Source organism: Daktulosphaira vitifoliae, unplaced genomic scaffold (assembly GCF_025091365.1).
Source record: "Daktulosphaira vitifoliae isolate Bord-2020 unplaced genomic scaffold, ASM2509136v1 Scaffold_1, whole genome shotgun sequence".
Taxonomy (NCBI): Eukaryota; Metazoa; Arthropoda; class Insecta; order Hemiptera; family Phylloxeridae; genus Daktulosphaira; species Daktulosphaira vitifoliae.
In genome coordinates, this window is record NW_026099572.1 from 66437486 (window position 1) to 66452626 (window position 15141).

The 15141-nt window shown below is 24.1% G+C and overlaps 2 protein-coding genes across 4 annotated transcripts; one reads left to right on the top strand and one right to left on the bottom strand.

The window, feature by feature from the left end:
- Positions 1–1287: 1287 nt before the first annotated feature.
- LOC126896438 (deubiquitinase OTUD6B) lies at positions 1288–3006 on the bottom strand. Its single transcript, XM_050669225.1, has 2 exons — positions 2745–3006; positions 1288–2264 (listed from the first exon to the last, which is right to left on the bottom strand). Exon 2 carries the CDS (start codon positions 2256–2258, stop codon positions 1413–1415), a length of 846 nt encoding a protein of 281 aa, XP_050525182.1. The 5' UTR covers positions 2259–2264; positions 2745–3006; the 3' UTR covers positions 1288–1412.
- Positions 3007–3153: 147 nt separating this feature from the next.
- On the top strand, positions 3154–14643 carry LOC126896413 (breast cancer type 2 susceptibility protein-like). Of its 3 annotated transcripts, none has more exons than XM_050669168.1 (16): positions 3154–3356; positions 3500–3631; positions 4191–4336; positions 4773–4869; positions 5007–6929; positions 8065–8126; positions 8190–8363; positions 8428–8578; positions 9366–9542; positions 12321–12534; positions 12665–12897; positions 12970–13119; positions 13343–13494; positions 13560–13809; positions 14060–14254; positions 14324–14643. In XM_050669168.1, the coding sequence occupies exons 1-16, from the start codon at positions 3354–3356 to the stop codon at positions 14615–14617; spliced, it is 4353 nt and encodes a 1450-aa protein (XP_050525125.1). In that variant the 5' UTR covers positions 3154–3353; the 3' UTR covers positions 14618–14643. The 3 variants fall into 3 exon arrangements, with proteins under 3 accessions (XP_050525125.1, XP_050525126.1, XP_050525127.1); XM_050669169.1 differs by having other exon boundaries at positions 14060–14248; XM_050669170.1 differs by lacking the exon at positions 14324–14643 and having other exon boundaries at positions 13870–14186.
- Positions 14644–15141: the final 498 nt, after the last annotated feature.

The following is a 15141-nucleotide window of genomic DNA, read 5'->3' on the forward strand; positions in this document are numbered from 1 at the left end:
TTTTTAGAGCACATTAAAAAAAATCATGAGTTGTAATTTTTTATTATTATTAGATTGATTTATAGATTTAGGTACAATTTTTTCATAAATAACATTCCAGAAGCTATAATTTAATTATATAACTAATTTAACAATATTGTTGTTACATTGATATTTCAAAGTTACTTGAGCAATCTGTTTATTAACAAGAAATCTATATATATACAAATAGTCATCAAAATTAGTGACTACTATTAAAGATTTTTTGTTGAGTAAAATGTAATTCTTGCAAAAATAATATTTTCAATTTTTAGCATAATTACATATATGATACAAGAAAATTTAAATTCATACAAATTTATTTTTTTTCATTATTAAAAACAAATAAAAATATGACCTTAACATTGTCTAAGATGATATGTATTAAGTGGGCGGGTAAGGAGCCTAGCTCCCAAGTTTATAATGTAACCACCTCCAGGAGTTTAGTAAAATTATAGTCATTGTTGAATAAAAATTATACTTTGAAGGGAGAAAAATAATGTTACAATGAAATGTTATTTGTATCAAAACATATCTGTTCCATTCTGTATTTGTCTTTCAAGTTATTTTTTTTTTTTTTAAACATTTATATGCTTTGATTACATTTTTAAATAGTTATGTTTATAACTTGATATAACTGTGGTTTTAAATGTTTATTATTTCATCTGTAATACAGTGATATTTTATGGTGGAAGTGTCTAATAACTTATGATGACCCTTAGGGTGATGGCCCTCTTTTACATGTTAGAGAGTCAAAGATGGTTCTTGGCTAAGCCAATGATAGATGGGACAGGTATTATGGTCGGCTTGTACCATAAACTAGACACTAGACAAATCTCGCTGGCACCCTGAGAATTGAACCTGAAACCCTGTACGCCAAAACGAATGCTTCTAATCACTAAGCCAAGCCACACCTTATTTTATATTTAATTATTATTATATATTTTCATGATTGAAAACTTATGACATAACATATGAATAATTTATTGTATTCTTTTAATTTAAATCTTTAAAATTTTTTTAATTTAACACCAAATTGAAAAAAAATATATCGGTTGGAAAATTTTTATTTTCATGAACAATTTTAATTGAGTATTTAAAGTTTTGTAATTCTATTAGTAAATATAAATGAATTATTTACTATGATAAATGTGTAATAATTTATTAATAAAAACAAAAGTAAAAAAATAACAACATATTTTCAATAAGAAAAAAAAGTTTATTGTAAGTAAAATATTGTGATATTTAAGGTTTAAATTATACTATTGATAATTTATCTGACAATATATTTTAATGAAATTTTTTGGTTTAAAATTATAATATGCAGTCATTGTTTTTATAGTAAAAGAATTAATGTTTTTTCATTTTATTACATATTAGAAATATCATGAAAATTAAATTAAACACACAGTATTGTAATGTTCTCCAAGCCCATACATGTGGCGATGAAATACTAATATTAACGGTTTATTACAGTCATTATACTCTATGCCAATAGTAATATCAAACCCTTCTGCTTGTACGATTTTAATTGGAGTATTAAAAATATGCGATAAAGCCCTAAGTTCAACTTCACCACCCCATTGAGCAGTATTTGCTACTTGATTACAATAATCATCAAATTGTTCATCAGTAAGAATATTTCCTGTATCTGGATGACTTAAATATGGTATATAATCATCTTTGTTATTTTTAAGAAAGTCTGAAGTTTTCATTCGAATTTCAGGTACTGTATATATTTTGCCAGTTACTTCTTTCAGTTGATGCACAATAGCACTGTAAAGACAATTACCATCAGAAGGAATATCATAAATAGACATTCCTAAATTTTTTAATTTTTGAAGTAATGTTTGGGTTTCTTTATGACGAGCACCTCCTAAATTTTTTATTTCATGTTCTTGAATTGTAGCTTCACGTTCTTTTAACTGAGTAATTTTCTTTTTTCTACGCTTTTCAGCTCTACTTGTTTTATTTGTTGAATCATCTAAAGATATTTTTTCTAGAGAGCTGTTAAAAACATCTTCTACACTTTCATTATTTAATCTTTCTAATTCTTCAAACTGTTTTTGATTCAATTTTACTTCAATTTCTGCTATTTGTTCAGCCACTTCCTTTTTTCTCTTACGATCACCTTTGGCTACAGATTTTTTCAAAGATTGAATTTTGCATTGCATGTTTTTTTTTTCATTTCTATGCCTTTGTAAGACCTCATCTTTACTTTCAACGCTTACTGATTCCATTTAGCACTAGATATATAGCACATTACTTATATATAAAGTGATTATTATTTTAAGTAAATACATACATATATATAATAATGATAATTAATTAATTTGATATTTGAAACTCATAAAGAAATAATATTCTTTAAAAACAACAAATTTATGAATTTATAAAATAAAACATGAACTAGACATAATCTAATAAAATAATTATATTCAATATATTTAAATTTATAAATTAAGTTTTAGATTGACGTTTAAAAGTATTTTAATTTGACCAGAAAACGTAAAATGTTTCATAATACGTTATGAAAAATAACATCTTTATTATAACAGATATTATATAATAATAATATAATGATAATAATCAGTTAAGTTAATTTAAAAACTATGGTTTTGAAAATAGTATTATTGCTTTATATTAATTTTATATAACTTAGTCTTAATCTATTATCCCGAAAAGAAATATATAATATAATGGTAACTCTAATATAAAATACTCACATAATAAACTGTGGGTTTTTGCAATAATAAATTAATTGACATAATTTAAATTTACAATTTTTCAAATAATTAAATTTGAAAAGTAAAGTTTTTACTGAAAATCATAACTTATAAAGCTACATTGATAATTAAAACTCGTGGACTAATAAATGTATACATTATGAGTTTTATCACAGACTACGAATATTGTATTTTCAAAATAAATATAAATATAGTTAATGGTTTTATCGCACTCCTATCATTTAAAGTATTACAAACCATGTAACTCCTAAACAGGTATATTCACCTTGGTTCGTAACAAAATAATTATTATCTAAACGTTGTATAATGTTATGTGATAAATCTAGTAACTGATAAAACAATATTTAACTTTAAAAGACGTTATATCAAAATGGTATATCAAACATCGTTATATCAAAATCAGAATTCTTTCATTAAAGAGACAAATTTTTCATCTTAGATAGTTTAAAATTGAAAAACATATCTTAACTTGATATTTAATTACACATTTTTACTATAAATAATATAAAAAAGGAAAAAATATTTTCTTCTGAATGTATATATTTAATAGATTTATTTTTTGAGAAGCTTTCATTTATTTGTTCTTATATGGTAAATTGCTTTAATTAGTGCAATCTATGGATTTAAAAAAACAAGCTTACATTTTTTATTACTTTTGAATTTATAAAATAATTAATAATTTTTCCTATTTATATAGTTGAGAAATATTTTTATTATTTTATTTTATATTTTAGATGGAAAATATTTCCAAAAAAATGGAACTTCAGTTAAAACTAAGACCTCGAAGTCCTGATATTATATCCGGTAAAACAAAAATGAAGATGAGACAAATTGGCTCTAAATCATTTCAGGAGTTCTGTAAAAATGTATTTACAATAGATATTTTATTACTATAAAAGCAGTAGATATTTATTATTTTAATTCTTTTAATGAGCAACTTGGGATAGGACTACCCCTGCTTTGCTTTTTGCTTAACTTTAATTTATTTTTGTTATAAAAATTTCGTTAAATGTAATATAAATTTTGGTTTACAACCATCATAACTAGGTTTGGGATATAATGCATTTACAATATTTATTTTAGTTGTCTCTACATCAGTGATAAATAGATATTCATGTTTCTTTTCTTCAATCAATGTATATTTATTAAGAATATAGTTATAGGAGTATGATGAAATTACCTTCTTCTAAACAATTCTTTTCTATATTACTATATACCTCTAAGATAAATATTTCTGAAGATGAGTGTCTTATCAGTGGTCCAAACAAATTTTTTAAATGCTTAAAGTCCAGAACCACCCCTATAACAAATAGTTCTAATGACTAATTTTTAATTATATTTGATTCCTATATAATAAAATTAAGGTTACATGTGCATTATAATCGAATCAATATTTTCAATTAAAATAGTGTAATTTTGTTTTAGAATCCAGAGTATTCTGATGTATCAGATAAAAATACCATAATTTATCCATTAAAAACAGTGAATAACTGTAATAATTGTAGCTTACAATCAACACCTTATAGTCAATATTCAAAAAAATTACTATTACAATCAAAAGAAGAAATTAAGTTAGTAATTTATGATACATTATTTACTTATACCATCAAATTTTTTCTGTCAAACTATTATTGAAAAAAACTCATATCCAGAAATTTAACTAGGTTAAAAAAAAATTTGGTTAACATACTGGCTTTTAGTCATTTTTTATTTTCCAGTTTAATATCCTAAACTTGACTTTAAAAACAGTTTACATTTGGTCCCAAATTTGAACAATTTATACAAAACAAATATCAAAAATCATTTGAAGGATTAGTTTTTATAATAAAATTCCATTGTTTATTAACTTTTAATTTACATGTTAATAACTTTCTCAAAAAATATGTACAAATGTAAATGAAATTAAAGTTCATTCAATAAGGTTTTATTATATTAAACTAATTAAATACATGTATATAAATATGTTTTAATCATAATTTTAATACTTATTTCATTATACTTTTCTAGTCTAAGTCCCATTTCTGTTACACCAATATATAAAAAATTATCCAATATAAATGACAATCTTGATGATTTCCCAACAACAAAAAGTAACATTTCACAGGTAACTATTTAACTATTATACACTTTTCTTGGAAAAAACTTTTTCTATTATATTTTCAAAATAGCTTTACCTTTAATGGAAAATTTGACTCAGATGAATTAAATATAATTAATTTAGTTTGATTATTTTATTTTTAGGGTCATTCATTTAATTCAAATATTTTAAGTGTATCAAAAAAATACAAAAATAATAAAAATTCAGGCGAATACTCATTATTAAAAAACAATAATCAATATGAAGCTATACAATCTAAATTACTAAACAATAATATATCAAAAAATTACGATGAAACTAAAAAATGTTTGTTAGAGAAAAATACTTCAGGTTCAACAAATGTAGATATGGATCAAGATTCCTTAAATATATCGTTTGATACTTTAGAACAAGTTTGTCAGATGACAGAAAATAATTTTAAAAATAAAAATTCAGTTTCTTTATTTTTATATGGAGATAATTTATCTAAAATTGAAAATACTATAGAGGAAAAAAAATTATTACAATTAGCATTAAACATGGAAGATAATTTATCAATGCAGTTAAAAAAAAAAAAAGTTCGAAATACAGAAAAAAAATTTACATCATTAAACGAATTGAATAAAAGTGACAATTTATTTAAAAGTAATGATCAAGTACAAAGTGTTACAAATAATTATGCTGAAGATATACTTAACATAGGGAACACACAAATGTGTGAAATAGCTGATATAACTGAACCACTATCATCATTTTATGATCAATTGACTCAAAATTTTGTTCAAAAAAGTAATGATAATAAAAGTGAACACTTAGATGACATTTTTAATACTAATATAAATAATCAACAAGGATACATTATGTCTCAATTGAAAAACGACAATCAAAAACAAAACTGTATTAATAAAAAAAATTTTATAAATAAAACAAGTATAGAAAACCAATCTATAATGGAACCCCAAAATAATTCATTGAATAGTAATGATTCAAAGAGTGAATTTAAGGGTTTTTCTACTGCTACTGGCAAATCAATAAAAGTATCTGAAAAGGCATTGCAAAATGCACAAAAAATGTTGATTGACGATGAAACTGAAAGTACAATGAAAATACCAAATAATTCATTGAATAGTAATGAAGATTCAAGGAGTGAATTTAGGGGTTTTTCTACTGCTACTAGCAAATCAATAAAAGTATCTGAAAAGGCATTGCAAAATGCACAAAAAATGTTGATTGACGATGAAACTGAAACTACAATGAAAATACCAAATAATTCATTGAATAGTAATGAAGATTCAAGGAGTGAATTTAAGGGTTTTTCTACTGCTACTGGCAAATCAATAAAAGTATCTGAAAAGGCATTGCAAAATGCACAAAAAATGTTGATTGACGATGAAACTGAAAGTACAATGAAAATACCAAATAATTCATTGAATAGTAATGAATATTCAAGGAGTGAATTTAGGGGTTTTTCTACTGCTACTGGCAAATCAATAAAAGTATCTGAAAAGGCATTGCAAAATGTGCATAAAATACTAAATGATGATCAAAGTTCTGTACATCATTTTTTTGAAATTAATAAAGATTCTAAATTTACTATAAATCATGATAACAATGTTTTACAAACTTTTAGCATTTTAGATGGTTTAAATACCGAAGCTATGAATGATATTTTTGCTGATGATATTTCTTTTTCATCAAATTTAGTTGAGTCTTTGAAGAGTTCTTCAGTAAATTCTTATGATTGTAAAGTCCAAATTGAGGTTCCAGGTAGTTTCAATAATATACACAGAGATATTTTGAATGACTCAACATCAATTCTTGAGGATCAATCATTAATAGATACTATTGAGCAGATTGAAAAAGTCCAAAATGTTTCCAACTTAAAATTTAACAATAAAAGACCACTTAACCCTACAACAAATGATATACAGCATGAAAATAAAAAAACATTGTTTGATAACGAATGGGAAATAAAAGAATTAGAAAATATATTTAAGAAATATTTAAACAATAAGTTAAGTGATTTCAAAGTATCCCTGTTTTCTGCAGTTGGGCACAATTTACCTAAGAGAAAAGTGATAAAACAAGTATGATATATAATAATTCAATTAATTATATTTGTAACATTTTATGAATTTATAATAAAAATTGATCACTTGTGGCTAATATTATTTAAAATTAATATAACATTAAAAATATTAATTTGGAACTGAAAAATATTGAAAATGTTCTACTCATATAGCTATAAAAAACTACTATAAAACTACAAGTAAGTATTTTGGGAACAATGTTATCATTATCAATTCTAGACTCGGAGTTGTACTAATATTTGTTAATTTTCAATTAATATTTTTAATATAATTTTGTTTTTAAAATTTAATATATATTTTTAGTTTTTTTATAATTAACTAGATGATAAAGAAAATATTATACTTACAACTAGAAATGTAAAAAAAGAAACGGGTTTGTTTGTTTTTTTATGTTTAACAAATAATATTAGTTGATAACTAAATAACACGTAATATGTTTAATTTTAATAATTTTAGTACCAATATTAGTTAAATTATAATATATAGTAAGTTATTGGTATAAAACATCATCAGGGGTGCAGTCAAAGGGCTAGGTGCTTTATTCTCCTTGATTTCAATTAAGCCCGCTCCTTAAAAAAAAATTGATCACCCTATACCTATATTTATATTTCCTAAAGTAAAAGTTATATGTAGCTCCCTGTGAAAATTTTTGTAAATTAAAGCTTAGGAAGCACATTCATAGGGGAAACATTTTTATTAATTATTTATCTATTATACCTAAATGACAAGGAGCAGTTTTATGCAAATCAATATTTCAAATATAACATTTTTTGTAATATGAATAATAACAATAAAATTACGCTATGAAGTCATATCATTGCATTTTTAGAGTATACATTTATATTAGTCCTTATGGTATAAAAATATTTTAAATGATTAAGGAAGCATAATAAAGTATAATTATACCATAATAAAAATTGATCACTTGTGGCTAATTTTACTTAAAATTAAAACTATGTTAAAAATGTTATTAATATGAAACTAAAAAATATTTAACTTTTGAGTTAAATATTTTTAATATAGTGCTAATTTTAAATAGAATTATACCTTTTAGCTTCAATCCTCCTCATAAATATAATTAAAAAATAACAAAAATAAATCCAAAATATATTTTTTGAACTTTTATTTGTAGAATCTAAATTACATCAACATGGATAATCTATTAAATATGAAGTTATACTGGGATTGTAATCAGTAATTATTCAGTTTTATTTAATTGATATTATTATTAACACTAGTTATTTTATATTTTTACAGAAATCTTAAAGATGCAAATATCTACAACTTTTGTGATGTAAGAAAAATATTTGAATCTCATAGTTTTGTTGATAAAAAATTAATTCCAAAAGGTTGGGTTGAAAATCATTTTTTTTGGATAGTCTGGAAATTAGAATCAACTGAACTTAGTTTTCCAAATAAATTTTCCAACAAGTAATCAAAATTACTGAAATTTAAATTACTATATGCTATCAACTAATTTATGTATTTATATTAGACTTTTGACAGCAAAAAACATTATTCTTCAACTTTTATTTCGATATTATAGAGAAATAGAAAAATGTCAAAGATCTGCCTTAAAAAAAATTCTTGAAAAAGATGATATTTCAACAAAAAGAATGGTTTTATGTGTTTCAAAAATAACTTATGTATGTACACTTAAAGACCTACATAAAATTGTTCTTATACCACAATACCCTTAATTTTTTAGAAAATTTTAACTAAAATTTAATTGTAGGCATTTAATTCTTTTGAAATTGTTTTTCAGATTAATAATTTTAACATAATTATAATAATTATTTACTTTTTCTATGATTAAATAAAATTAGAGGTATCTGTTTTAAGAGAAATTAATTTTACTTTTCGTCGTTTTTCATTTAAAACATATATTTCAGTAGTTAATACACTTAAACAAATAGACTGGAGGTGAGGTGTGTGTATATTATTATTTTTATTATTATTATGAATAAACCTCTACTAAACAGATATTAAATAAAAATATAAAAATGTTCATACATCATTATTAACTTCAGAAATTTTGGTTCAAAAATTTTTATCAATTAATAATTTTTATAATTGAATAATTTTCTAACATTTAAGTTAGCAAAATATGTATGTTATCATTAAAAAAAGGAAATTTGCTACTCTTATAAAGGATAAAGGATAGACCTAAAATATATGTAACCACTTATATAAATTGAGAAATGAATACTTCTAAACAAAGCAAAAATAACCTTAAAATTATTATTTTAGGAGATATCTAGTGGTCAATGAAAAATTATGTATATTAAAGTATTAAGAATATACATTTAGTATTTTAAAAGCACTTTTGAAATTGCATTGTAGTATTGTATAAAGCTACCTTATTGTAGAAATACTCCCATATTTCTATATTCAATAATTAAAAATGTTTATATCTCTATATTTATATTTCAGATTAGTACTAGTGAAACATTTAACATTGAACTGACTGATGGATGGTATAAAGTCTATGGTATGTTAGATTTTGAGATGAACAGACTTATACGCAAAGGTGTTATTAAAGTTGGAACAAAACTTTTCATAACTAACGCAGAACTTATTGGAGCTGGAGAAGGAATAGATCCATTAGAAGTAATTATTACAGTATAAAAATCATATGTTAAAAAATACTGGATTTGTGGATTTTCCATATTAGCCTATATTTATATTTGGTCTCAGGGAACAACTTTTAAATTTGGAAAATTTTGATTTATTTTATAAATTACTTAAAGACTATTCATCTTAAAATTATACTCCTTGGATCCAGTATAGAATTGATAAAGTCCCAATTTTTTTTTAATAACATTTTTTGATTGTAGCTTGGGGTGTGATCACACTTTAGCACCTCGACCATTCTGTCCCTGTTAAGATCAAAATGTGCAGAAAATGTATGATACAATAAAATTAAAAAATTAAAAGTAAAACAATGAGATTAAAAATATAGTCATACAGTGAAACAACCTTTAAATGAAAGCACTGCTGATCCAATTTTTTTCTTTTAAATGAAGGTTTCCGTTCAATAAAGGTTAATTTAAATCTATTTAAAAAACTAGAACCCTAGAATTTTTTCATTAAAAAGAGGTTTCAGTTATTTTTAGTTGTTAATGAGGTGGGAAAGAATTGCCCAAACTACTCAGACCTGTAGGTCCATTATGTGCATTTGCTACCGAATTATAATGATTTGATTTCTTCATATGAGTGTTTCTACCAAAATGCTGTTACAATTACTTGTATACTTTACACTATATGTATATAAGGTAATTATTTTTACACTAGCCACTCAATTTCTCTTAAATTAATTACATCTGTGAATTTTTTTTTTTGCTTTTGTTAGTTTCATATGTATTTCTATTTATATTTTATAAAATATTTTTATGTTCATCCCTTATGTCTTATAAGGGTGTCAACTTTATTTTTTTTTAAGGAAACATATTTAACTAATTTATAAATTAAAAAATGACTGGTTGATAACATTTTTTGGACCAGAATTTCAGAATTTACTTACAATTTAAAGTTATGACTTGAGGTAAGAAGTGGATACTGCTAATTTTATCATTAGATATTTTTTTTTGGCTTCACTTCTCCTTCCGCTAAGGTATAAATGATGATAACTTTTGAAATACTGGTCCAAAAGTTGTTATCAACCAGTCATTTTCTATTTTATAAATTATTTATTTATTTATTTTACGCCAACGGCATTTCAATATATACAATAAATTAAAGGTTAATGATAGTATTTACAACATCAAATATATATAAGATTATAAACATTACATGTTAGAGCACAATATAAATTAAGAAAATGAACAATATATGTTTGCATAATAGCAGATATAGATCTAATAATTATTACTAAGAGTTATTAAGTACACGGAGCATTCTATGCAAAGGATGATTATTGGAGTAATTAGTACTGTGAGAGGGAACAAGGTAAAGAGAGTGATATCTATTATAATGTACAGGTACTCGGAAAGAAATGGAAGATAAATTAGTTAAATATATGTTTCCTTTAAAAAAAAATAAAGTTGACACCCTTATAAGACATATGGGATGAATATAAAAATATTTTATTACAGATAAATGGAAATATATATATAACTAATAAAAGCCAAAAAAAAATTCATAAAAAAGTAATCATTTTAAGAGAAATTGAGTAGCTAGTGTAAAAAAAATCACTCAGTATAAACATAGGACGTCCTACTAGGCCATTCCTAAATATATTCAAAAAGTACTGTCTGGCGAACTTTAGTGTCTCTTTGGGTTTTAGGTTTTTGATATCTCTTTTTTTTCCTCAAGGAAGACTTTATGAAATCTATGGGAATGGCGATTCCGCAGTACCCAAAATTATGTTAGGGTTATAGAAGGATAACCCTAACATCTATCTCTAGGTAGGTTAGCAGGAGGCTGACGACTTGCAATGTAAAAATTTCATGTTCAGGGCTCAAACAACAAAAAGCCTCGGATTAGATTGAGAAAAAAAGACTGGAAATTGTATTTCAAATGGGGTACTTAGAATTTATAAACCTGGAGCAGTTGTGGAATTAATAGGAGAAGTGGAGAAATATAAAATAAAATTCGTAGCATTACAGGAAGTAAGACTGGAAAAGGCAGGCACAACAAAAATATTACAATCAACCATCATAATTGGAAGAAGCGAACTAAGTCACAAGCTTTAGACTGGTTTTGCTATGCATGAATCAGTCATACACATGATGAAAGAGTTCAAAAATGTAAGCTCGAAGATCTCAACGTTAACACTAAAGGATAATGACCTTAATATTGTGTTAATTAATGTTCATCCACCAACTGAGGATAAAAATGAGTTAGAAAAGGAATATTTTTATGAGAGAATAGAGGAGATTTTCAATACAACATTGGGAAATATAAAAATCGTTCTAGCTTTAGCATTCCTTCTTTAAATGCGTTTAAGTTCTATCCTGGCTGTAATAACCCACAAGACCAAGAGATCATACAAAACCATATACTGTCTAGAATAATACTTAAGTATTTCAGTTCTGACTTAATGCCAATTTCTCGTCCATTCAAGTTAAGTATTCCAAGACTGTAAAATCTTTTCCCAGTGACCATAACTACCTCTGCTCTTTTTGAATTGATAGCTAGAGTATACTTACTACAACACATATGTATAGTGTTTAGTCTATGCTCTGCCAAGTCTATAATTGTGTCTGGGGAATTTACCTACCACTACTATAGCTAAGTCATCCACTAAAGGAGGATTCATTATATAAATATATTATTTAACACTATCAAACAATATATATGTCGATAAATGTATTATATTGTTAAAAGTTGCTTAACTTTTAAAAAATATGTAAAAGTACCAATAAGAAAATTGTTTACATATTTTAGATTCACGAAAATGTTAAACTAAAAATTTCAACAAATAGTACACGACGTGCTCGTTGGTATTCCAGACTAGGGTTTTGTAAAAATTCAAATCTTCCACTACCAATTACTCTAGAATCTATTCTTCCACGTGGTGGTTTAATTGGATCATTATCACTTCTAATAATAAGAAAATACCCTATGTTATATTTTGAAAGGAAATCAAATTCCAAATCAAGCAAGTATAAAATTAGTTTTTAATAGTGTAATTTTTTTATTTTAAGAATTTTGTATTTTACAAACAGGATGTTTTAAATTCATATAAATTAAATAAAATTAGTTAGTAATTTAAATAAATACAATTTTAGTATTTAGAAATGAGAAAATGGAAAGATTAGAAGAAGAAAATTATAAAATAACCCAACAAAAAAATTTAGAAAAAATTTCAAGTATCGTTAGAACTGAACTGGAAGCTGAATTAATATTAAAAACTGAAAATAAAATAAAATCAAGGATTTTGACTAAAGACAATATTGACAATTTTAGTCTAGAAGAACTTAGTTGTATAATTGAAAATAGTATGGATCCTTCTGAAATTCAAGTAATAAATTTGCTATATAAAAATATTAAAAATTTAATTATACCTCATTATATTTATAACAAAAATATTTAGTCGATCATGTCTAAAGAAAAATTAGAAGCTGTTAAATATTACAAAAAATCTCAACAAGATAATTTCATTCAAGAGTTAAAGAGTAGAGTTAATAAAGTCTATTCTGAAAAGTTTGAAAATTCCTCGCGTAAAGTAATTCCATTACTTAAGGTAATAAAAATCACCTTAAAAACAATTTGCCATAACTAAAGTTCTATGATAAAATTTAATAGGAATAATTTACCTTATACATTTTATCAGTTTACTGTGAAGCACGAGATGAAAACTTTATGAAATATAAAGAACTTGAATTCTTTCATGTCAACATTTTTACATTTTATTCAGTTTTAAAAGTGACCTAAAAAATAATTAACCTGTTGCTTTAAATTTCTAGCTACGGGTTGTTGAAGTAATACATTCATCTACAGGATTCAATTCTGCTATACTTACTATATGGAATCCTTCTGAAGATATAATTACATTTTTTGATCAAATATCTGAAGGCCAATGCTGTGTATTTAATTATATTACAGTTACTGGATTTATGTAATAAATAAATAAATTTAATTGATGTACCATTTATTAAAAATTTGTACACATTTTTATTTCAGAAATGGTGAACTTCAATTATCAGCTGGGAAACAATCAACTTACATTACAAGAAAAAAGTTGGATGTTTTTGCTAAACGCAAAGTTGTTAGTACAAAAGATATTTGGTCTGATCACTTTACATCCTTTTTTGGTGAAGTAGATATTGTTAGTATTGTTATTAAAGTAAACAAAACGAGCATTTTTGAAGAAGTATATGTTAGTGATACAGAAATGAATGTTATAAGTATTATATTTCAAAACAGTATAAAGGTAATTTTTTCCTATTAGTTTATTACAACCAATCAATCAATTATGATTATTGGATAGGAGGTATATCCTAGAGATATCAGCAAAAATGGACAAAATATTTTAGGGGACTAATGATATATTTTGATATTTTTCTTCAATCATAAAATGGTTTTATCAGGGACTAAAACACATTTTATTATGAAATAGTTCATGATAAATGAATCACTCTGTGTATATTAAAGTGAAGATTAACTAAAACTATTTTCAATAGGAATTTTGCTGTAATGAAATGTTGATTCCTGGTACTGTGTTATGTGGTATAAATCTTTTATTAAAAAACAAAGAAAAAAAAACTTTTTTACCAAAGTTGTGGGTCTCTGAACTATCATCGTTTTCAACTCTACCTAAAGCTGAATATTTGAGAATACGTGTTCAAGAATATAAAATTTTCATGAATAATGTAAAAGTAATATGTTTTAAATTTTATAGTATTTTATGGCCCATTTTGTTATAATTATGAATTTATATTATATAGCATGAGAATTTAGATTTTCTTCAAGTTTGTCAAGGTAAGGTTAACACTTATCTGTTAAACAATGATAATACAATACTAAATATGTCCAAGAATAAAATTGAAACGCATTGTAGAGAGGTATCATCATCTATTGTTAATACATCACTCAATAATTTTCAATCTGAATTTTCACCAGCAAGAAAACGAATTAAAATGTTAAATGCCTATGGTAAAACTCCTCCTTTAAACATTGTTCATACTAAGCCTATAAATAAAAAGCTAACGAGTCAGTTCAAAACACCCAGTCGAATTTAAATTTAAATAAATTAAACCATGATGATTTAATGAATCATAAGTTACCATTTATAAGTTATACTATTTTATATTTATTCTTTGTGTTATGTTAAATGCACTTGTATTTTTTAAGTAATACAGTTTTTGTTGTGTTAACTAATATTTTAATAAATTGTTACAATACTTTGTATAAATCTTTTACGGAAATGTATGGTTGTACATTATATCTAAAGTTATGATAAAATAGAAAAAATATTTTTAATTATTAATAGATTTAAACAAAAATTTTTTTCATTAATATCTCAATCCTCAAGGTTTATCTTCTTTTAGGTTTTTTATATTGTTAACTATAAAAAAAAATAATACAGACTATTTAAATTATACTTTTAAATTAATTGGAAATTTTAAATACCTGTTAATAATGTAGCCTTATCAATATTATTTTTAATAAAAGTAATTCCAAAGCTGCGTGATAGCTTATATATTGGAATAGGTTCAATTGTTGATGATATTGGTTCTAAAACTAATTTATATAAACATTAATG